The sequence below is a fragment of the Myodes glareolus genome, chromosome 8 (assembly GCF_982192425.1).
Source record: "Myodes glareolus chromosome 8, mMyoGla1.1, whole genome shotgun sequence".
In the NCBI taxonomy this organism is placed as follows: Eukaryota; Metazoa; Chordata; class Mammalia; order Rodentia; family Cricetidae; genus Myodes; species Myodes glareolus.
The window spans coordinates 99,091,406-99,115,768 of record NC_142033.1 but is presented as its reverse complement, the minus strand read 5'-3'; the positions used below and the strand labels follow the sequence as shown (position 1 = coordinate 99,115,768).

General features: G+C 45.2%; 1 protein-coding gene across 4 annotated transcripts in view; it reads left to right on the top strand.

Annotated features, from left to right (window-relative positions):
* The window catches only part of Sptbn1 (spectrin beta, non-erythrocytic 1), a 166,079-nt gene that overhangs the window by 68,970 nt on the left and 72,746 nt on the right, over nt 1-24,363 (top strand). The window contains exon 1 of one of the 4 annotated variants that reach the window (XM_048427542.3): nt 1,356-1,879. The exons of the other annotated variants lie outside the window; for them this stretch is intronic. Within the exon in view, the coding sequence (XP_048283499.3) occupies nt 1,771-1,879 (109 nt within the window). The 5' untranslated portion in view covers nt 1,356-1,770. Of the gene's footprint in view, nt 1-1,355; nt 1,880-24,363 lie in introns of those variants that run through there. 4 annotated transcript variants of the gene reach the window in all.

Below are 24,363 nucleotides of genomic sequence, written 5' to 3'. Positions count from 1 at the left end.
GAAGCTTGACTGTCTCCAAAGTTAGACTTTGAGAATCTTAGACCAAGAGTGTGTTCCAAAACCCAGCGTTTTGCTGTCTTGTCTAGCTTCAATTTCACTGACAGAAACAGAAGGGCTTTAGAATGATCTACATCTTGAATGTAAAAATGTCTTTCGGTTGGACCTGCCTTGGGAGCCAAAAGTTGACAATGTAGTTATTAAAAACACATCTGTTGCTAAAAGAAGTTGGGACTGCTGAGAAGTGGGTTGTTAGCAGACTTTGCCATTCTCTCTGGCCCTGGTCAGGATGCATCATCTTGTGAATTAAAGTGAGGTTCTGGCTACCTCATCGGTGCACACTGGTGTCCTTTAGTGAGGAATTTTTGAATTAGGATCTTGCAGTGTAGTGCTGGATGGCCCCGGAATTTATGTGCAGACCAGGTTAGTTTATCTTGGGATCCACCATCCTGTCTCCACAGACCCGAGCATCAGTGCGCTGAAAATTACTTTGTGCAGTGATTGCTACCGGGTTTCAAGCTGGAAACGCCAAGTTTAACTGCCAGTTGTTGTGAGGGGAAAAGTAGAAGAGGATAGGATCAGAGCCAGTTATTTCCTGTCGATGCATTTTGATCATGTTATTTTCTACATAGGATTTCTTTTTGGTAGATGTGGGTGAGAGAAGCAGCTAGGAAGAATCAAAAGTTTAGAGGTGTCGGTAAACAAATCAAAGTTCGATTTAAAGGCGATTGCTGTTCTCTTCCACAGGCATGTAAAGTTCTCAGGATAGGGGATTCTGGGAGGTGTTTACCTGTGTACCTTCCTCCCACAATGCTTTGCACCGCGGTGCTCTGATAAACCTCCCTTGCATAGAGTTACTAACAGGGCTCATCACCTCGGAAATGTAATGCAGTAATGGCAGCTTGTCTGCGGAGGAGAGTCTCCAGCGGGCCTAGCTCTCGTTTCTGCGGGCTGTACCCTGCAGGGTGCCCAGACTGACTTTGTTTGACATACGGTGGCGCCTAGCTGGGCCGCACTCGCGGTTGGCGCCCGCGCCGTGGCTGCCGGCGCCCAGGTGCACAGCGGCTGGGGCTGCGGAGCTCCGACCCGCCTCTGGGCCCTGCACCCCTTTTCAAATGATAGTAATCGCTGACTTTTCCGTTAGGCGGGGCCGCTCAACCAAATGTTGTAATTCCAGCAGCTTTTTGGGGCCTGGCCGCACGGGTCTGGGTCTGCAGGGTCGGCCTGCGTGCGCCCTCCCGCGATTCGGCCTGCATTTCCTCCACATTGCTGTTATGCTAATCAGGTGACATCACCGCGCAGCTCACCGCAGCTCCCGATTAAATTACAAACCGGCAGCGGGCGGGCGGGCGGGCAGGCGGGAGGTGTGCGCTGCTCTGCGAGCAGGAGTGCAGCGTGCTTAGGGTTGGCCATATTTAAAATATTTTCCAGTAGGATCGTGCCTCCTTCCTTCTTTCCCTTCTTCCCCCTCCCGCCTCCCTCCCGGGAAACTTATTTCTAGCTTCCAGGCAAGGGCCACACAAGGAAGGAAATCCATAGGGGATTAGATGTTGGGGTGGTAACTCGACCGGTCTAAGGTGGACTCTGCAGCCAACTTTCTATCAGATCACGCTGCACCCATTTCCGACCGACCGGAATGCGACTGGCTTGAGGTCCAGCCCTTTCTCCTGGGCGGGAGCGGAGCCGCGGAAGCTGCTTGGAGTTGGATGGGGGTAGGAGGGGGCCGGAGCGGATTCCTACTGTGCAGCCGGCCTGGACGATAGGTCAGGCATAATGGAATTGCAGAGGACATCCAGCATCTCCGGGCCGCTGTCGCCGGCCTACACCGGACAGGTGCCTTACAACTACAACCAACTTGAAGGGAGGTTCAAACAACTCCAAGGTAAGTCCTCTCTGCCAAAGGCCAGGCCTGCCTGGGGGTGTTCGGAAGGGATCCTGGTGCTTTCTGAAGCTTTATTTCTGCCATATGGTTGTAAACCCAGTGAAGAGAGCAGTCACACAGCCTCAGGTTGGCTGTGAGAACCTCATTGAGGCGGTAAAGGAAGCAGTTGCTCACACTACTCCAGACTCTAGAATAGCCACCATTTGGAGTCCTTCTCTCCAATCCCTTTTGGTTCTAGGCTCTAGTTGCCAGGTATCTCACCTTCAGTTGTGTACACACACACACACACACACACACACACACACACACACACATGCAGAAACACACACCCTTCGGATTTTAGGAGATTAATGTTAATAGATCCATTAGTATGCATTTGGCTCCAGACCGCCTCTTTAACTCCCTACCCCCAGTCTCTTAACTCCGGGAACACTTAAAGGTGTAAAGTGCACCGCTCCAGACCCCTGTCCAGTAGAACAATAGCCAAGGGGAAGAGGGAGTGGTCTTCTTGTTCTTAAGTCTTAGGTAAATTACAGTTTTAGTTCCGAAGCCTAATTTTAACTCTTGACGGCTTGTGTTGGGGGAGAGCTTTCCCATCAGTTTGGTGGGCTGTGTAATTTATAATAAAAGCCCCTTATTGGTATTCCAGGGCTATGGGTTGGATTACTTGGATCAATTACAGGTACTTTCTGGAGTCTGTGCCAGACTCCCAAGATTGAATGCATCCAGTATTTTACTGCACACGTTTTTATGGAGACCCGGATTCTGGCAATGCAATAAGTGCTGTGTTTCTGCCTGTATAGCCCTGGGCCGGCTCTGACCAGCCAGCAGGCCTTGGTCAGCAACTCAGGAAAAAAAAAGGGGGGGGAAAAGGTTTGCAGCTAAAAACAGAGCTTGTAATTGGGAGTCTTTAGCGTCACGTAATAGGCAGGAACAGCTCTAGGATAGTAAAGAATATTAGAAGACTGTATGTTTCCGATTTTAACTCTGTGACCTCAGTGTGGTTCCTTCCAGGACGTAAGGAAGCAAGCAGCTTGGCCCTAGTTTGTTGGGAAGGGTGGTACACTCATTCATTGGTTTACTTGTCTCCTGGAGTAGTTGACAGCATTGGTTTTTGCTGTTGTTGTTTTTGTTTGTTTTGTTTCTTTTAATGTTTCTTTTAATGAGGCAGAACAGGGTGTAATTTTAAAGATTTGCTAGATGGTATTCCTTCAGCAGTCACGTAAGCGATGGGTAGGTCGTTAATGGTAAGGAATCAGCTAAGTCTTTGGTCGCAACTCCTTGAATCTTTGAAGGTGGAATTTTCTTCTTTTGAAAACTTAGGTGAGGGAGCTTGCAAGTAGTGAAATAGAAAACATTCATTTTCTAGGTCCTTTAGGAGCCCTACACTTCTAGACTCTGAGGAGCCCAGAATGCTTCATTTTCCCTCCCGCCTGGGCTCAGGAGAAGCTCCTGGGGGATTCAGTCTGAAGCCCATCATTAGCCTCTAGTCTGTCCATGTTGTGTAGTTTCAGGAAAAAGCGTCCAGCCATGGAAAGTATCAGAAAGATAGTGTTGGGTGGACTGCTCTCCCAGACCCACCCTGAACAAAAGGCTGTTCTTCTAACAGGGTTCAGTGTGGTTGTAAACTGCTCACCCAGCAGGGCGGGGCTGGCCCACAGGAAATGTCTTAACTGTCCTCTCTGGACAAGGAAACAGTTTTTTAAAAAAAAAAAAAAAATCACACAAATGCCCTGGATATTTTGGTCCACGTGTTTTTTCCTCAAGGAAATCTCATAAAAAGTGGTGAACATTAAGTTGGGTGGTAAATACCTAAATTTTTTTTTAGAAATGACCTTTGTCCCTTGCTTTTGCTCCGGATAACTTTATTTTTAAGTACTGTGGTTTTGAGTTGCATAAGTTCAGTGTTGGTATTTCTACAACAGAAAACCACCTGTGTTGAGGAACTGAGAAAGGGTGAATTAACTTTCAAATAGGGTGGGTCACAGGATCACTAACTTCTGACAGTGTCCTAGTGAGGAATAAAAGAGATTGTGGTTTAATCCTTCAGAGGATGTTGATAAACCCTGTCTCTGCTCTCAGCCCCTAGTGTGGTGGTCTAATATCTGTAGTTCTTGTAGACTCTCTCCACTGATTTAGGCGTCTGTCTTACTCCTGCTGTGACCTTTCTTAGTTCTTGCCACCCAGTGTATGGTATGTTTTGTTGGTGGCGTCCTTGCTTCTTTTTATGCTTTCTGTAGAATTTATATATTTAGCGTCAGTGGCTGGGAAGTGCTTTCATTTCGTGGAAGTATGTTGCTCTATTTTTTGCTGGATGTGGTTGATTGGGCTTTGCTCCGCTACCAGCGGTCTGATAGAAGAGGGATCTGGTCTGTTGAGATAACATAGTGTGTAGAGATTTATGGGCCTGTGACTAAGTGTGGGGGAAAAACATCTCATTGGTCTAAGGAATGATACTGAGAGATACTGGTTTTGTTTTGCTTGCTTGTTTGTTTGTTTGTTTCATGGCATAAGAGAGGTTAGAGTCTTCAACCCCTGAACTCTAACCTTAGCCTCCAGTACACAGCTTTCTTTAATTTTTCTACCTGCTGGATTAAATGATCACTTTCTTCAGGTCAATCAGTGTCTTATAAAATTGTATTTGTTTTGTTGTTGTTTTCTAGATAAGGGAGGAATGTTGAAACAATTGATTTCAGCCCCATGCTTAGAAAACTAGTTAATAGAAGAGTTCATGATACCTTTCCTCCAGTTTCCCGTCTGCCAGCTTTATTCCTGGGAGAATACTCTACCCTGTTACTCTCCTACAGAGTTTTCATTTGCTTATTGTAGAAGAAAAATTACAGACTCGTAAGCATGGCTTTCAGGGATTCCTGTAAATGGCCTTATCTAGTGGCCTTTCTCTTCTAACTCCTCTAGCCTGGTTTCTGCCTGCGTGCTTGCCTTTCACCCCAGAGCACTGATCCCTTGGCTGTGGCAAAGAGGTTGTAGCAAAGGCAGGATCTAGAAGAAAAGCATCAAAATAAGTTTGCTGTCTTCTTTGCACCTTACTCTCTGGTCAGCACCTTTCTGGAGCTTCTGGCTTGAGGAGTTTGCCCTAGAAGGGCTCTCAGTGTGAAGAAGGAGAATGATGAACTTCAGATCACAGGAGTTGATTTCTATGTTCATTATATGCTGGGAGTTGCTTTTTAATTGTGCGTGCGTGTGTGTGTGTGTGTGTGTGTGCGCGTGCGCTCACGCTCACGTGTGTGAGTGTGCCCTTGGAGGTGAGAAGAGAGCATCAGATTCCTTGTAGGTCAAATTACAGGTTGTTGTCACCCACCCAGTAATAGGTGGGGACTGAACTCCAGTCCTCTGAAAAAGTAGCAAGCAGTCTCACCACTGGGCTCTCTTCCCAGTTTCTTAAATCTAAAAAGTAATTTGTTACTTATGCTGTATGTGTGCGTGATATGTGTATGAAGGTTATAGGATTGCTCTTGGGAGCGGCATACCTCCTTCAGCCTATATGTGCATCCTGAGCATTGCCCTCATGTCAGCCTTGCTCAGCAAGCTCCTTTACCTGCTGAGTTGTTTGACCAGCCCTTAATTCCCTGTCTCCCGTCTCTACGCCCAGCCACCATTTTCGAGACAGGGATTTATATAATCCACGCTGGTCTCAAACTCACATGTAACTGAGTCTGACCTTAAATTTCTCATCATGTTTTGACTTCTCAAATGTTGGGATTACAGGTGTCCACCACCATGCCTGACTATTTTAATTTCTTAGCTCTTAGAGAAAGAACAGTAATGATTTTATACCCATGAATCATAAAGACTATTTATATATCTACCTATTTATCTATTTCTTTATTTTTCAAGGCAAGGTTTCTCTGTGTATTCCTAGCTGACCTGGAACTCTGTCTAGACTAGATTCACCTTGAACTCAGAGATCCCTCTGCCTCTGTCTCCCCATGCTAGGATTAAAGGCGTGTGCCAGCACCACCACCATAGAACAGAGAAGAATATTTACTCATAAGTTTTTACTAAACTTTTCCGTTTGCTGTGTGACTTAAAATATTTGCTTTACCTCATTTTATTAGCCTTAGAGAAAGAAAATTTTTTTAGTCTAGATTTGCTTGCCGGGAAGATAGTCTACACCTAAGGTTTTCAAGAGAAATGTCCAATATTTCCCATTATAATGTAAGCAGGATTGATGACGTGATTTTTTTTTTAGATTTATTTTCTGTATGCATGTTTTACCTGCATGTGTGCATATACAGCACGGTGCCTCGAGTCCTCGGATGTCAGAAGAGAGCGTCGGATCCCCTGGATCTGAACTTGGAGGTGGCTGTGAGCCTCCCTATAGTGGATAGGGGCTAAATCTGGTCCTCTACAAGAGCAGCAAGTGCTCTGGACCTCTGAGCCAACTCTAGACCCAAGTGTTTGTTTGTTGTTTATTAGTTTTTTGAGGCAGGGTGTCTCTGTGAAGCCCTGGCTGTCCTGGAACTCACTTTGTGGACCAAGCTGGTTTTGAGTTCAGTAGAGATCTACCTGCCTCTGCCTCCTTTGTGCTGGGATTAAAGGTGTGCTCCACGTTTGCCCAGCGATTGTGTTTTTCTTGTATGTGTTTAAGTGCACATGGCCCACGTGTATGGAATACCTGTGGAAGCCAGAGAGGGTGTTAGATCCATTGGAACAAGAGTTACAGATGGTGAAAGCTGGATGGGTGCTGGTACCCAAACCTGCTCCTTTCTCTACTAAAACATCAAGCCACCTCCAGCAGCAATTTTTTTTTTTTTTTGTAGGAGGGTTGGGTAAGATTTATATGAGAACGTTTTAGGGATTTTATGAAGCTTGATATATCCTTTCTGTGGGGCGGACAACTTTGTGGGGCAAGTCATCAAATCAAATGAAACCTTTCACCAGTTTCTTCTCAGAATTAAACCCTAATAGATTTGTAACTCCACCCTGTTTTTGAATGATGTGCTTTATGTAATTATTGTCATAGCACTTAACTTTAATATGTATCATCATGCTTAATAGAGGTTTTTTTTTTAAGTACTCAGCATGAGAGCTACTTAGTAAATTCCAAATAAATGTACATTTCCTTAGGACAAGTAATCCTGTGGGTCAGATATTCACTTGTTTTTATAAAGACAGAAGCGATTGTCTTTAGCTAGTCACTATGAGGCTAGCTCTCCAGAATTCAGGTTTTCTGACTCCAAATTTGACAACCCTCCTGTAGTTGTTAGTCTGTGCAGAGAGCTGCTCCGATTCCAGTTGAGGTTGTAAAGGGAGCACCAGACCGCGTGGGTCCTGAAGTGCAGTGTTTAGGCAGGCTGCTGACGGGATCCCAGTTATGTAGCAAAGCAAGGTGGTGGGTGTCTTCGGGGCAAAGTGCAGCAAGGAGACCATGCGCCTCTGCTTTGTGGAAAGCTGGGGAAGGTCTGGAAGACTGTTCCACACTGCTGCGTCTTGTCACGTCTCGTGCCTAGGAAGGTCTGCTCTTAGCTCAGGTGCTGCTTCGTCTCTTCATGGCTTTCCACAGCGCCCCGCACCTTCCTGAAAGTCAGGCCCTAGGAAGTAGGAGCTGGCTCCGCAAAAACTTAGGATTTGATTTCATTAGAATGTATATCAAAGTATCATCCCCCTTCTGTGCCTGATGCTCGATTCTGCAGAACTCTGTAACCTGACCTTTTTTCCTCCCTTCGGACCCTCCACTTGGTTCCTTTCACTGGGGATCACCTCATGAGCCAGGTCATTACTTAGAGGTTTAGTTCAGAGACGCTGGCTTTCCCACAGAGAATGAAAGTCAAAACCCCTGCTTGGTTTCCCTCCCCTAAAATGTAAACTCGCAGCATGTGATCACTCCGCTGTGATTTGCACAGGTCGCCTTGCAGCTTCTGCACAGTTCCCTCAGTTTCCCACTTCTAGGGGCAGGAGATCAAGCTGGCTGCCCTCCTAGTCTCTCCCTTCACACAGGGGAGCACTGAGTATCTGCTAAGAGCGTGGACCACCTTGTTCAAAGAGATGGAAGCTCCAAGATGAGGGCCCTCAGTCAATAGTAGCAACATGTCTTGGGAACTTGCTAGAAATAGAAATTCTCAAGTTCTAAGCTTTGTGAAGCTGAAACTCTGGCGCTTCCCAACAATAAGTATTTTTAACTAACTTGCCAGGTGCTCTCTACGCAGGCCTCGAGTTGCTTCTGTTCAAATGCAGGCGTTCAAATCCGATTTCCTACTGAGAAATGAAAACTTGGGGGCGGGGGATATATTTAGAAGAAAACTGTATAATAGGGGAAAAGGCATTTAGGTAGTCAGGAGTGAGGTTTAAGGAAGCCACTTAATTGCGAGCCTGCAACACTCCATCTTCCATATGGGGTCACGTACCCCATTCTTCTACTGAGTGAGCTCAAGATAACAGGATATCTAGGCTCTGAGGATGACTCGGTCAGGCACTGCTTTAACTCTGTGTTCCTAACACATAGGAACAAAAATCCTAGCAACTTGGAAAGGTAGTAGGTAGAACCTGGCCACAGCCCTGCCCTGATTGATGTCTGAAGGTCTGGGCTTAGCTCCTTCTTAAAGTAGCTTCCAGGGTGGTGTGGACAGCAAGTGCCACCCTCTTTCAAGTTTCCCTAGAAATGTGCAGGGGCTGTTAACAGCACAAAGCTTGCCATTGTTTTCACTGTTAAATTTCCCTTTAAAGAAAATTTAAGCTACACGGAGATCCTGTCCCCAAAAAACAAAACAAAACAAAAAACAGGCAAACAGACTGAGCATTCCAGTGCTGGCTGGAGAGATGGCTCTGTGATTAAGAGCACTGGCTGCTCTTCAAATGGACCCTGGTTCAGTCCCCAGCACCACAGGGCAGCTCGCCGCGGCTCTCTGTGACTCCACTTCCAGGGGATCTGATGCCAGTGCACGTAACATGAAATAATAAAAGTTAAATAATAAAAAAAAAGGCAGTGTTCTTCTGACTCCAGGGTTGTTAGGTTTTAGTTTTCTGTGCTGGAAAGTGATGCAGATCACTGCTTTCCCTTGGCAGCCGGAAGTCTGTCATGCAGGATTCCACTGTATCAGCCCAGACAGATGTAAAAACCAGCAGTTCTCAGAGCTTGCTACTGTTCTTCCGTGACTACGTCATGATTGACTCTGAAGTCCAGCCATAAAAAAAAAAAAAAATGAAAAGTTGTGAAAAACGAATAAGGGCATTCTAAATAAGCATGTTTCTAATCTTTGCCAGATCAGTTTAATTAAAAAGTTTTGAAGTTCTAAACCATTTACTGAGTGCACAGAACGTGCCACTTGAGGCTCACTAGTAGGTCAGGCTGGGCCACTTTGAGTAGAAGCAAGAAGAACCCTAGTCAGGAAAAAAGTAGAATAAAGCTGACTTTAAAATGCAGCACGTTTTCTGGTTTCTTATTGTGAACACGTTTACTGATGGCCTGCTTTTCTCTGAGCTTTGGTCTTCTGGTTGGAAAATGTGTGGGTAAGGCGCAGCCTGAGCTGACCAACAGAGCTGTACTGGAGCACCTAGAGTGCCCAGTGAGAAACGGGGGGGGGGTGTTGAACCCCCCGCATCCCATTGGGTTTTGTTTGTCTTAAATATAAAGGTGGTTTCAGTCCTTGTTTTGAAAAGTCAATCCTAAGAGGAAGCAGGCAGCCAGTCGACACTGCATTTTTTGGGGATGCCGCATCTAGAAACTGTGCAGCTTCTTTGAAGTTTGGACTCCGAGGCTCTTGGAACCTTGGAGAACCTTGCTGTGGGACTCTGTAAAGGATTTCCGATTGTTAGAAGCGCAGCCGCCCAGGCCCACCCCAGACCTGCTGGCTCAGAACCCCTTACCCTTAACAAGATCCTCGGGAGGTTTCTATGCAGGTTCAAGCTTCTGAAGAAGCAGTCTTGGAAATGATCCTCCCAGATCGGAGGGTGATAAGGCCCTGGGAAGGGCATGACCTCTGAGTTTGAAGTTTGTTTTTTCACATATAGTTAATGTTGTATGCAGTTTTGTTGTTTAGCTGTATTGTTTAACTAACTACAAAAGATTACAAAGGTGATCTGACCAAATGTGTACTAAAGTTTAATATTTCTTTAAGAGATTAAAGGATTTTTTATAAACTTAATTTTTATTTATTTATTTTGAGGTAGCTGACTTGGTAGAACTCACTTTGTAGACCAGGCTGGCCTCAAATTTAAAAAGATCTGCCTGCTTGCCTGCCTCTGTCACCTAAGTGTTGGAATTAAAGACATGCTTGACCACACAAGGACAAAATAAAGGATAAAAAAAAAATTGACTAGCTCTTAGCTTTGTAAGTCATAGCAGAGTTTGACTGGAATTTTTAAGCTTTTTAATTCTGAAGTTAGAGAAATTGGCGAGGTTGTAAAATAGCTTACCCTTGGTATTAGTGAAGCATTACAGAATTATTCTGGGGCTGGAGAGATGATTCAGCAGTTGGAAGTACTCGTTGCTCTTGCATAGGACCTGAGTTCAGTTCCTAGCTCCCACATGGTGGCCCACAACCATCTACCTTCAGTTTCAGGGAAGTATAATGCCCACTTAGGAGCTCCTCAGGTCCTAGGCACACTTTCAAAATTTTTATATGATGTTCAATGGAATGGACTCAAGCCTTCACTGCTTCTTAAAGATTTATTGTCATGTGTGTGACTGTTTTGCTTGCGTGCATGTATGTATGCCACACGTGTGCCTGTTGGAGTCCTTGGAACTATGGTTGTCAGCCACCGTGTGAGTGCTGGCAATTGAACCTGGGTACTCTGCTAGACCCACAATTTTTTTTTATTGTTGTTTTGTTTTCTTTCTTATTTATTTTTATTTTATGTGCTTTGGTGTTTTGCCTGTTTGAATGTCTGTGCGAGGGTGTCAGATCTTGGAGTTACAGACAGTTGTTAGCTGCCATGTGGGTGCTGAGAATTCGAACCCAGGTCCTGAAAGAGCAGTCAGTGCTTTTAGTGACTGAGCCATCTCTCCAACCCCAGCAAGTGTTTTTAACAGTTAAACTGTCTCTCCAGCTCTAGACTATTTTTTTAATTAATCAGAAATATTCCTTGTGTTGAACAGTGATTCTTGTTTGCACCCTATCCTTGTATAGTGATTTTGTATTTATATAATGTTGCTGTTCTTACAGTTGGTTAAACTATGTACAGTTTTCTTGCATACCAGACTTACCTAGTGGTACCTTCAGGTTTTGTTGTTAGTGTATTTGAAATATATTAAGTATATATTTTATTTGTTAGGTGTTTATATTTTTAGAAAGGGGCAGGAAGAGTTAAGTTACTCAAAGTGTTGACTGACACCTCCCCAGACCCTCCCTAATGGGAGGGCATAGGCAGAAGCAACAGCCATTAGGGAGTGACTAAGTGACTCAGGTGGTGGTCCCCCCCACCCCACCCCACCCCTGTGTGTGTGTGTGTGTGTGTGTGTGTGTGTGTGTGTGTATGCTGCACTATGCATATGGAGGTCATAAGACAACTTGCAGAGTGAGTTAGTCTCTTCTACTTTATAAGGGGAATTGAAATCCAGTGGTTAGGCTTGAGGCAGGTGCTGAGTGATCTGAGCAGCCCTGCTGATGGTTTTTCAGAAGCAGTGTTGCGGGTGATGAAAGGACAGAGTTAAATGTCTAGTCGCCCCTTTGTGTTCTCCTAGCATGTTTAACACAAACATTATCAGTGTTACTGTATTCTCAAAATAAATGAAAGTGAAAGAGTCGTTACGTGAAATTTGAAAGTGCAGCAGATTTAACTTTCCATGGTCTTCATATCACGTGCACATTGTAATCAAATTAGTTTAGTGTGTCTTTTTTACATTTTACTTCACCTTCTATCTTAAAGCTCTTCACCCGACTGTTGCTGTGAGTCCTGGCAGGTGTTTTCAGCTTGTCTTTGTAGACCCGAGTGTGAACTCCACTCCCCAGTCTCTGAATGTGTCCTTAGGTAGGGTAGGAATGGGAGGCATGCTCTGCTGAGATTGCTGTAAGAATCGGATGAGCTTCTCTGCGGAAACTGATGGTCGTGTGGTTCTTGATGTAAGTGCTCAGCACAGGTGCTCGCTAAATGATCAAGGAGGACTGGCAGCCAGTGCCTCGCCGGCTAGCCCTGCCCCACCCCTGCAACCCCCTCTGGGTGTGGTTTCCTTCAGTGTGTTAGGAGGGTGTTCAGCTTGCCTGGAAATGCACTCAACTGAAACATGCTCTTATTTTTTATTTAGAAAGAACATAAGGCTAATGAGCCTCTTGAGCCAGTTGGCTTCTGATGTAGATTGAAGGTCACCATGGTGATTCCTCCCAAATTCATAAAAAGCACCTGAAGCAGCTATTGCCAGAGCCAGGGAACGTACAGTCCCAGCTCTCACTCCTCTGCTAGAGGTCGCTCGTGTGTCCACACTAAGGCCGTTGTCCCTCCACAGAGACACTGCCGTTCCTTGTTCCTTCACGGGGACGTTAGCCTCTCTTCCAGCTGTTTGCAGGGCATGGAGGCAGAGGCTAGTCTATATTTGGTTTCACAAAAGCCTTGTGGAAGATCTGGCCTTATTGTCCCTTTCTAATGTGAAATGATTCAAGTGGACAGTGAGTTTGGGGAGCGCGCACCAAGGCTCACAGTTCCTGGAGTATGTGAGAAAGCCATGAGCAGTCTACAGGCTCTGGTCTTCTGATGGAAAGTGCACAGAATTTGTCTTTATTTGAGGTCGTTTACAGTGACATTTTGTAACTAGATACTGTCCAAACAAAAACCAGTTTCAAGGATGTTATGTGTATTTAACCTGAAATCCTTGTACAAACTGTAGACAGTTGGTGTTACAGCCAAGATGGTAGATGACCAAACAATCTGTTAAAAGAAATGTGGCATCACCGTTTTAAAAATTAGTTTTCTCTTTTAAGGAAGGGTAACTTGAAGACAGTGGTTCTCAACCTTCCTAATGCCACGGCCCTTTAATACATGTTCCTCATGTTGTGGTGACCCCCCAACTGTAAAATTATTTTTGTTGTTACTGTTATTCATCATAATGTAAATACCTGGTATGCAGGCTCTCTGATAAGCGGCTCCTGCGAAACGGTTGTTCAGAGGGCTCCCGATCCACAGGTTACCTCATTTTTGTTTATATCTAGTCTAATGCATAGTATAATATTGGTAGGTTCAGTGAGTCACTGTAGGCCACTAGCTTCTGTGTGTAATATCTGAGATGTGAATATAATGTGTTTCTTGTGATCTGTTTTGAGGGAGATATTTATCCTGATAGTTAAATTCAGTCTTGAATGGTAGCGAAGAGATTCTCTATTACCTGCAAAGAATTGCTGTGCAGGTACGTTCCCACCTGTGCGCTCTGCTGGTCTCTGGGGAGCCGTGAGAGGAGTGCAGGTCAGAACCTGGACTTGGTGGTGTGCTGGGATGAGTGCACAGGGCTGTTTGTCTTCAGAAGCAGGGGGGAGGCTAGGAAGCTCGAGCAAATGGTGGATTCTCTAAAGCTAGTGTTCGTTCCTGGTGACTTCACTTGCTCTCATTTTTCTCGCCTGGAAAGAATAGCCCTTGGGATGCTTGTGGAGGTGCAACTGAACGTATTGCAACTTCACCCTGGTCCTACCAGAGCCTGAACATTCCACATACAGGAGCTCTCCCTTAGTTCTAGCGACATTGGCTCTTTTGTTTAGATAAAGATTTGTGAACTCCCTGGAGAACAGTGAGGGGGGAGAGAGTGTGTATGTGTGTGTGTGAGTGTACTCTTGTCCTTGGCATGTGTTTCTTGAATAAAGAGGCTGTCTTAGAGTTTCTGTTGCTGTGATATAACTCCATGCCCAAAAGCATCTTGGTGGAGAAACAGGGTTTATTTCAGCTTACAGTTCCACATCAGTCCCTATCAAGGAAGTCAGGGCAGGAACCCAGAGGCAGGAATCAAAGCAAGCCAGGGACGTAAGTGCTACTTACCTGGCGCCTGCCTCCCCAGGACTTGCTCATTCTGCTTCTTAGAGCATTCAGGACCACCAGATCAGGAGTGACAATTTCTACAAGGTCAATTCTGGTGGGGACGTTTTCTCAATTGAGTTTCTCTCTTCCCAAATGACTTGAGCTTGTGATAATTCGACATAAAAGTAGCCGGCACAATGGGAAGCACAGTCATGCATAGGAAGCTCTTTTTAAGGGAAGCTGGTTTGGCTACTGGTTGCCTCACTTCCCCTGAGAAGACAGGTGGCACCAACAACTGTTTCAGAACTGTTGAATGAAGGAATGAATCATTCAGGATAATGATTTTGTCTATGATGTAATCAAAGGATAGCTTTAGCAAGGTCTGGGCTAAGCTTATTTGCTGTTTTAATTAAACGAAAGCTAATATGATCCCAGTGAATCCCTGCCCTTAGAGATCTGTTTAGGTACTGCCTGCAAATGTCTTCTTAAGAACTGCAAGGTGCTGTGGAATCTCCTTAATGTTGCTGTGTCGAAAGTTCCTAAATACCAATGCAAGCGTTTGGATATGTAGAGATAGTTGGCTAGAGTTAGGCATTAGGTGTCTCCCGTGGACTCTTTCCTTTCTCTCTTGGGTGTAATGGTTAAAAAGTTTATAATCTAGGAGCTGGAGAGACGGCTCAGCAGTTAAGAGCACTGACTGCTCTTAAAGAGGACCCAGGTTCAATTCCCAGCACCCAGATGGCAGCTCACAACTGTCTGTAACTCCAGTTTCTGAGGATCTGACACCCTCACACCAATGCACATAAGATAAAGTTACTTTTAAGAAGTTTGTAATCTAGCTTCCTAGCAACAAGTGCTCAGCACAGTGTACCCTGTGAAACTAAACCCATTTTCCTGGGTGTGGTAGCCTTTCACATTTGTGTGTAGTGGTGCTGTAAAGCAAACCCAGCTTTTTACACTGCATTTGTGCCTTTGCTCCAGTGCCTGCAGGCAGCATGAGTCATACTTGTATGGAAGCCAGGCAGGTGACTCACACTGATCAAACCGAGGCAAGGCCTCAGAAGTGTAAATAGCACACTCACCTTGTTTCCAATGATTTTGTCCCTGAACTCTTCTCTAGCCCTTGGTGTTTCCCCTCCCCACTATTTTTTCTTCTGCAAATAGATGATTTCAAAAGTATATTGTTTTTCATTTGAAACACAGGAAACCATTTTTTAAAAGCCATTTATCAGTGAACCAGGCTATAGCTTATTTGACTAGGGCTTCTTAGTCAAAGAACCATGCAAATACTGTAGTCTTTATTGACGTGGTAAAGTCATTCAACTTTTCTTGGGCAGGTTGGGTAAAATTGAGGCTCGGAGTCTAGAGTTACGGTCTTCTGTGCTTAAGTCCCTGTGGAATAGAGGCTCAAGGAGCTAGTGTGAGCCTCATTTAGACCTTACACATACGCACCCCAATCCCATGGGGACCTCTTCATCTTCTGTTATTACCATGCCTGTCTTCCTGGTTTTCCTGTGAGCACCTGAGTTAAGTCATTTGATACGGAGCAGCCCTGACCTCTGCTCAGGGTTTGAGGAAGTAAGACACAGGTCTCTTGGTAATTCAGAAGTTGATGTGTGATCTTACATTTCTTCTCTTCTAGTGGGCATGTGCAGTGTGACTTGTCTAGATTTCTTGCATTAAAAAGAAAACAAAGTACTCTTGGACTGGAAACCCTAGTCATTAGATACATGATTATTTTTTGTCATAATTTAACCTCCGATTAACATTCTGCTTATAAAAGGACTTGTATCGACATCTCCACTGAGCAGCTGGGCTCTCAGGGATGCAGTTTCCACCTTCAAGAGAGTCGCCAACAAACCAAGAACAAGATAGGAGTTTTGCTGAGGATTAGAATAGATGCTCAGTAGGGAAGGTGGGCTTTACACTTGCAGTGTTGAGGGCAGATCACCAGGTTGCTGTGGGAATCAGTTCTATCATTTTGTGTGAGCCCTCTGTGAAAAAGACATTCACAATTAAATACAAGAAATTTTTATGTGGGAAGAAGAATGCCAAGTCTGTTTCTATGTTTGCTCAGTTGCTTGGGCTCCTGCTGGTGGAAAAGGCAGTAGCCAACATTTCCCGAGTGCTTTATGCACCAGACGCATTCTATGCTGGTGTTTATTTATCTTGGTTTCTTGAGACAGGTGTTGCTTTGCTGCCTGCGGTAGTCCGGAATTCACGGTCCTCCTGCCTCAGCCTCCCAGTGCCATCACATCCTGGTAACTTACTGTATGCATTCTACTTTCACTTTGGCTCTGAAGAGTTCTAGAGATAGGAACAGAAGTGATCTGTTGACATACGAGGAAGCTCAGCGTGGAGGGACACAGTAACTGACCCGCTGTCATGCCACTTCTAGTGGTAGAGCTGGCATCCACACCTGGCCTGGCCATAGTAATTTTAAACCTTCGCTGCATACACTGCTTCCTGAGATACTTATCTGCTTTAGAGGCCTGGGTGTGGCTGGGTGTGGCCACCATTTGACTCGTCTAGCAGCAGTTCCTGCAGTTCTCTCTCTCGCTCTCGCTCTCGCTCTGTGTGTGTGTGTGTTTCTCTTCCCCCTTCCACTCCTACTCCCTCCCTGTCTCTATCAACCAGGCTGGTATAACTCTTGAGTGGTAGTATATAAGATACGGTTTCCTTCCTTCCTCTGGAGGTCACGGTCCAGGGTCAAAAAGTCACAAGTTGCTGTCAGGCTGCTGCTTGTTACCCACTACATGCACTACATGTACCAAGATGGGTCATACTCACTTTGGTCACATGGTGAACCAGTCCTACTATGAGAGGCATGACTAATGCCTTCTGGCTGGAATTGGAAGCCATCCCCTTGCCACCACATTCTACATGAGTTACTGATACCTGTGGTTTCAAAGGTAGACCACAAGCTGCTGCTTCTTCGTTGAAGGAGTGTTTAAGAAAAAGGCGTGGGGTGCTTTCCAGCACAAGCTGGGTGTAAACCAGGCACCCCTTCCCCCATGCACACTCGTGCTAGTTACCCTGGGAGGTAGGCGGTATCATGTCTGTCCTGTGGGTTGGGAAACCTGAGACTTGTAAGGTGAAATGTCTCTAGAGAAAAGAAATACCTGGCAAGTAATAAACAGATAGGGAACGGGCAGTCGGCAAGTCCATAGCAAGACAAAGCTGTTTTTAACATTTCTTTGAACTTAGCGCCTATTTTTCCTTTGTGTGTGTGCATGTGTAAATGCTCATTATTTGCCTGCACACGTGTGTATACATATGTGTACATGTAGAGGATAGACGTCATTCCTCAAGAGTCTATTATGTGGTGTTTTAAAATTTTTGTTGCTTTTTCCCTGACATGGGGTCTTGTTATATAGCTCAGTCGTTTTCCTGCCACAGTGTCTCAAGTGCTAGGATAACAGGCCTGAGTCACCCTAACCAGCTCGGGTTTTCATTGAGACAGGCTCTTATCTGTAACCCTGGCTGTCCTGGAACTCACTCTGTAGACCATGGTGGCCTCGAGCTCACTGACCAACCGCCTTGCTTCCCAAGTGCTGGGTTTAAAGCCATGCACCACTATACCCGACTTAGTTTGTCTTTAGAGACAGTCTCACTAGCTAGGTGCTGATTAATTAGCCTGGCTTGGCTGGTCAGCAACCACCAAAGATCTGTGTAGCACGAATAATAAAAACCTGGAGATATTGGTGTTCAACCCAAAAACCAGAAAAGCCAAGCAGCTAAGCCACTAGAGAAGTCTAATCTCTACCAAGGCTGGGTGACTGCAGGCTAAGCCTGTCTAAACGCCCCACCCCCCCAGTGTTGGAATCACAAGCACACACTACCTGAGTCGTTGGCTTACTTGCCTTGTTGTTGTTTTTAACATAGGGTCTAGGGATTGAATGGGTCCAAGTTTTCAAAGCAAGTGGTTTATTGACTGAGCTGTCTTCCCAGGCCCTGTTTTCACAGAGTTGTTGTTGTTGTTGCTGATGACTAAATCCTTCCATAAAAACAGTGCAGTCAGCTAATTTGCTTATCACTGACATTGTAAGAGCAAGAAATAATGTGTCTACATATCTTGAAGGGCATCGCTGACACTCTCACATGTGAATAGTCTTCATGGAGGCAAGGAAACTATTTGGAGGACGGAGTATGCAGCCAGCCTCATTTTAGGTGAGACTGAGACTTTGTGGGTTAGGATCCTTCTGAACATGCTATAGACAGTGTGAGGGCTTTGGGTTTGGCCGCCGGGTGAAATATCTGCAGTGACTCAGTGGCAGCCAGACTGCCCCGTTTCAGGGTGTGTCTTCTTCAGGGACTCATTTGCATCAGTCTACAGTCCTCTGGACCAAAGGAGAGGGAAAATTTGTTTGCGTATAGTAAGGAAGCTGTGTTCCAACAGAGAACCTTGTTTTTCTTGCTTGCTTCTAAGATAGAAATTAGCCTGTAGTATAAGACAGACTTGTGGGCGAATGCTGGGGCATAGTGCCCACATTCAGCATGGTTTAGTTGTGGTGGCAGAGTTAGGATAAGTCTCTGCTTTCCCACTGTCTTCCTGACCTTCCTCTTCCTGACGCTGCCTGGGCTCGGCTTGAGGAAAGCTAGAATGTCGATGGTGGCTGTAGGGAGGCCCAGGAAGAAGGCTGTAGGCCCTACTTCGTTCTTCGGTGTTTCTGCTGTTTTGATGATGTAGTTGTGATTTCTGAAACATACTTGAAACCTTACTGATAAAGCTTCCTAGCCCATTGTGGACAGGCTCTTGGAACGGCATGATGCACCAGTAGAGAGTAGGTGGCCTAATGAACAGGCATGTTACAGGTATACATGTACAGGAAACATGGTGTATAAAGGTGAGTCACCTGAAATTACATCCTAAAAGAGTAGAAACTGCAGGTGCTTCAAGACGTGCAAGCTCTGTTGCCTCCTGGGTTATGGGATATAAAAGTAATTTTGGAAGCATTGTCAAAAACATGACAGGCTTATGTCTTCTGAGCAGAGGGAGTCACAAACCTGTAATGTAGTGGAGGAGTTTACCTAGGATGTGATAGATGTTTTCCCCCCATTTCAATTATTCATGCTTATTATTTGTGATTGTTGCCTCCATTTTGCTAGCCAACTGTAAGTTAATGCTGACACCAGGCCAGAGAACCTGCTGCTCAGCATCCAGCGTTGGCAACGTGGCAATAAACAAGTGGCTGGCATTCGGTTCTCTTGGGGGTTAGCAAGGGCTTTACATCTTCTGATAAATTTAAAGGCTTTTGTAAATAAATGCACAGCTATACCTTGGGCACTCAGATTCATTGGAATGCGCCCCAAGGTTCTGAGCTTCACAAAGGCCCGGGGAGGGAAGTGGGAAGGTACTCTGGGACAGGAGCGCAGCCAGAGCCTTCGCTCAGTCTGGTGCCCAGCACGTGGGGTTTTCCCGAGGCAGCCAAACCAGACTTGCAGATACTCAACAGGTACAGTTCTGAAGTTCTGCAGCCTTGGTTCCTGTGTCCCTTACTGAATCCCCGGGAGAGATTGTCTCCATATGAAGAGAAACAGTCAGACCCAGAGGCATGCTGGCCAGAAATGCTCCCCTAGTAAAGTGTAGTCAGAATTCCAATGACAGTCTGCTTTCAGACTTGTTTGTTTTTGTTTTTCCGAAAAGGATTTCTCTGTGTAGTCCTGGCTGTCCTGGAACTCACTCTGTAGACTAGGCTAGCCTTGAACTCACAAGAGATCCACCTGCCTCTGCCTCCTGAGTGCTGGGATTAAAGGTGTGCACCAGCACCTCCCCTAGTTGTTGAATTTTCTTGACTTTAAACATTTTCACCTGCTCTGCCTGTCACTGTTAAGTTTAAGCCCAACTAGGCACCTTGTTGTCTGATGCCCACGTGTGAGTAAAGTATGAAATCCCGGTTTTGAGTTTGGCTTCTCCGTGCCCAGGGAGCCAGGCGTCCTTCTATAGTACCTTTTGCGTGTTTAGCAGTCTACCGTGTTCACTTAGCTAAAGTCCCTGACTGCAGGGGAACATCACGGGAAAAGCAGCGTTACTTCTCGGTCCTGCATTTGAGTTGGGTGAAGGTGCTTCTGAAAAGTCCTTTTGTGAGTGTTTTACATAAGGTAAGTCTGGGAGAATCAATCTGTGAGAATTTAGGGACTGGTTTTAGCTCCTGCTTCTAGATTGAAAAACTCCATTGCTTCTTAGAAAGTGCGAGGTGACTATGCAAAGTAAATAGCCTAGAGCAGTTAGCTATACTGACCTTGGAAATGGGTTGGAAAGCCGACCTCTGCTCCACACACCTTTCTCTCTCCTTCAGGGCAGAAGCCGCTCTGAGAACTGCTCTTTTGTTGTTAGGACCAGCTGGCCGGGCCTTTGTTGTGTAGATAATTAACCTCCTCCTTTTACTCAGTGAAGGTAAGGCCAGAGGTGAAGGGCTTCTGGGCTGCTTCTGTCAGCCTTGGGCCCCCTGGGAAAGGAATAGATACCAAGAAAATTCAAGCCTCCACTGAGACTAGAGGGAACCCTGGATTGTCACAAGTGATGTCTGGGGCACTGTTTTTACAGGTTCCTCAGGGTGCCTTTGTTTTGTAAGGTTTCTTTTCTTTTTGGCATGTCAAGTGGTAGTTAGGTGGAACTAACTACATGTAGCACCGAACAGTATTTGATACTTGGAGCAAACCAGCGATATGCAGAGGCTTCTTGCCCACGTTGGCAGTTACCTATCGGTTGTATGTTCCACCTAACATGAGGAGCACATTAATCCTCAGGACTGGGGATTTGAGATCAGTGGTGTTGCAGAGTTGCTTATTTGTGTGTGCAGAAAGGGACGGACGTGCAAATGTGTATAATAGCTTTTTAATCCTGTATTCTCTCCTTTCCTCCCTCGTGTTTCCCTTTCTCCTATGTGTGCGTGCGTGCTTTTGTGTGTGTTTGTGTGTGTGTGTGTGTGTTATGATTGAACGTGCCAAGCAAGAATTCTGCCACTAAGGCATGCTGACTTTGTTGAAGCACAGTCAGGACTTGAACTTGGTATTTCTTTTTTTTTCCATTTATTTATTTATTTATTTATTATGCATACAATATTCTGTCTGCGTGTATGCTTGCAGGCCAGAAGAGGGCACCAGGCCTCATTACAGATGGTTGTGAGCCACCATGTGGTTGCTGGGAATTGAACTCAGGACCTTTGGAAGAGCAGACAATGCTCTTAACCACTGAGCCATCTCTCCAGCCCCTGAACTTGGGATTTCTTTACCTCAGCCTCCCCAGCAGATTTAAGCAGGCACCACTGTTCCTGCTTTATCCACTGTCGGTTTTTTTGGTTGTTGTTGTTTGTTTTTTTTGGGAGATTTGCTAGTAAAACTGCTTGTCTTCCTCCTTAGCCCTGCAATCTTGTTAGTGCTGTGGAGAGAGACTGGCTTCATAGAGGTTCATGTTGACGCTATGGGCTGCCCTGCTTGTTCAGACATGGACATCTTTTGTTGCTGCTTTCCAGGGAGTCTTGGCTGGGACTGTTTGGCCTTAGTGCTAATTGGTTTCTTCTTCTTGACTGGCAAGCCATCTTGCAGCCAGCTTTCATGCTTTGGTTTCCTTGGTTTGGGGAGTTGTGGTTGTTGCTTGGGTTTTGTATGTGTTTGTCTGGTTTTTAACCTTTAATTTGCCCTGTGACCACTTTGTGGCTTGGGGGCAGCCCATAGTTAAAGAACAACTGTCCCAGTCCCTTCTATTACCGCTTCCTCTTCACAGACTAATTGCCAGTTGCTGTTGGTCTCATTAAACTTCATTGATCCTGAGCATTTGTCCATAGGAACAGCCTTAAGATGAAGACACTCAACTAAATGTTTTCGTTGCTGCTGCTAATTACCTCAAGCTATGTGCTTTATTAATTAATTCCTGCTTGCCTCCAAATCATATTGAAGAACCGTCCCTGTGTCTTCCCTGAATGCAGAGATGCTCCTTTGTGATTTTGTGTTGGGGTGGAGATGGGGTCCCTGAAATGGTTAGGGCCAAGAACAGGGTGGCTTTGAGAGACATGGTGAAGAGGAACCCCGCCTGAAAGTTTACTTCTGTGTGATCTTGACTTGCTCAGAGCCTTAATTCTGTATTGGTAATGCTTTTAAGCAGGTACGGTGGTAAATTACTCATGTTTGTTTAAAGTACACGATGGCAGAAAGCTGCAGAACTAGCTCTTTTAAGTCATTGGCTCCAGCGTTCCAGCATATGCCCGTGCGGTTCTCCTCTGTGTAGCCCTGACTGCCCTGGACCTCACACTGTGGAACTCACTGGCCTCAGACTCAGATCTGCCTGTCTCTGCCTCCTGAGTGCTGGAATCAGAGGCCTGTGCCAGCAAATGCCTATTTCTTATTCTTGTTGTTTTGAAACAAAGTCTTGCTATCATGGGTCTCAGCCCTTTGGCATGTCTGAGTTCTGTGTCAGTGGTCCAGTGTCTTCCACTCAAATGGAAATGGCTTCTAAATATTCATAATTGGCATGTGATTGTTTTAAAACAAGAAGTTAGCCAACAACACAGAAATCTGCATATGGAAGGAAATGACTCTGTTTTTGCTTCTGCTCCTTGAGATAATTATGACTAATAATTTAGAAACATACTTCTGTGCCTTTGCATGCATAACTTACATTTAAACATTCATTGTACAGTGTAGTAATATGTAGTCACCTTCCTGGGTTTCCTTATTTTTTGTGTGAACATAGTTTTGTGAATCTGTCGTGTTTTAATTTTATTTAACCTTTGTTGTTTCTAGTCCTTTCTTTTGTTTTTACTGTTAGGTGTAAATATTTTTAAAATCTGTAGGTATCATCCTGTATATCTTTGTTCTTATATAAGTTTTATAGAGTGTAGATTTCTGTAGGTAAAGAGGTACATATTATATCCTCCTTCGAGCCCCATACAAGTGTGCCAGTTGCTCCATGTGTTTGCCAAAGTGACAGGATTCATCTTCCAGGTGTAAGGAGTGGGGTTATAGTTTAATTCTCCTGTGCTTCCACCTAGTGCTGAAGCGGCTTCTCTACCTTCTGTAGAGCCTGTAGAGCATGGTGGAGCCTCCAGCCCTTCCCACACTGATCGTAGGTTATTATCTTTATAGTGGCTGTCAGGAGAAATGGCTTAAGCAATGTAATGCCATCGAAGAGCAAATTGCTAAAGCAAGAGGTAACTAGCGTAGCACTTTCTCTGTAAGGAGCCTGGTTTACCCTGCCCCACCCCTCCTCCATACTGGCAGAACTACAAACAGCTATGTCCCCACACCTTGCAGGAGGTGAAATGAATGGAGCAGGTGTGTTGGTGTAGACAGATTTGCATTGATGTCTAATGACAGGCATAAGTGTCCAGAACAAAGAAAACAGAAAAATTTATTTCTTTTTTTTCAGTTCAAAGCTTTATATTTTTTGTCATTAAAAAAATTAAGTTTGGATAGATTGACAGTGTAAAAGCAGATGCCTGCTTGAGTTTTATGCAGCATCTTCTATGCAGGTAGGTTTAAGGCTTTGGTTATGTTCTTAGGAAGAAAATTTTCTTTGAATTAAAGTACAGAACCCACTGACAGCAGCTCTTAACTGCCCTGCCGTCTCGCCGATACAACAGGTGGTTGAATGAGGTGGTTGAATGAGGTCGTTTCCACCCCAGCTCCTCCACCTTTAAAACAAGGCTGTGCACGGTTGCATACTTGCGGGTCTGCCAGCCAGAGCTGTAGTGTTTGGCTGGCTTGGGTGAGATTGAGGAAAGCCACACGGGAAATGAGGAAGGGTTTCCTGTTTGATGCTGTGTTGTGATGACGTCCATCTCCAGGCTCTGAAAGTAAAACTGGCGAGTGCTCCGGATTCTTAATGAATTGAACATCATCGCTGCTTGGTCTTTTGGGAAAGAACTCCCTTGTTATTTTATTCATTTATGTATGTGTATCGGCATGGACATACCATGGCAAAGCTGTGGAGGTCGAAGAGCAACTCCCAAGAGTTGGTCTTCTGCTCCCACAGTGTGGGTTATGGGTATCAAGCTCAGATTGTTATCCTTGGCAGCAAGTGCTGAGCTATCCCACCAGCCTGGAAAAGAACTCTATAAATATGTTTAAATGCCCTTTCCAGTATCTCATACTGTTTCCTTGATAATTAGTCACTCATGGTGGTTTCAATGAGAAATGTCCCCATGAGCTCACATAGTTGAACACTTGTTCCCTGATTGGTGGCACTGGTTGGCAGGGTGGGGGTAGGGCGGGAGATGGAGGTTGTTATAGAACCTCCAGAGCGTAGAGGCTTGCTGGAGGGCACAGTCACTGAGGATAGGCTTTGAGTTTTTAGTGTGGCTTCTGAAATTCTCGCTGCACATCTCCTGGGTGTAGTTGAGATGTGCTCTCTCTTTCAGCTTCCTGCCCAGCTCTCTCTGCTACTTCTTCAGCACCATTTTAGACTCTCCCTCAGAGCCATGAGCAAAGTCACTTTTGGTCAGACAACAGAAAAGTAACCAATACACTCATTGGCTGATTAACCCAGATGTAAAGAACGAAATGAGAGGCCTTTATGGCTAATGTTGATCATCATAAACTCTAGGCAGTGGAGTAGTTGGCTAACTGATTACGGAACTGTGAATTGCGTTAGA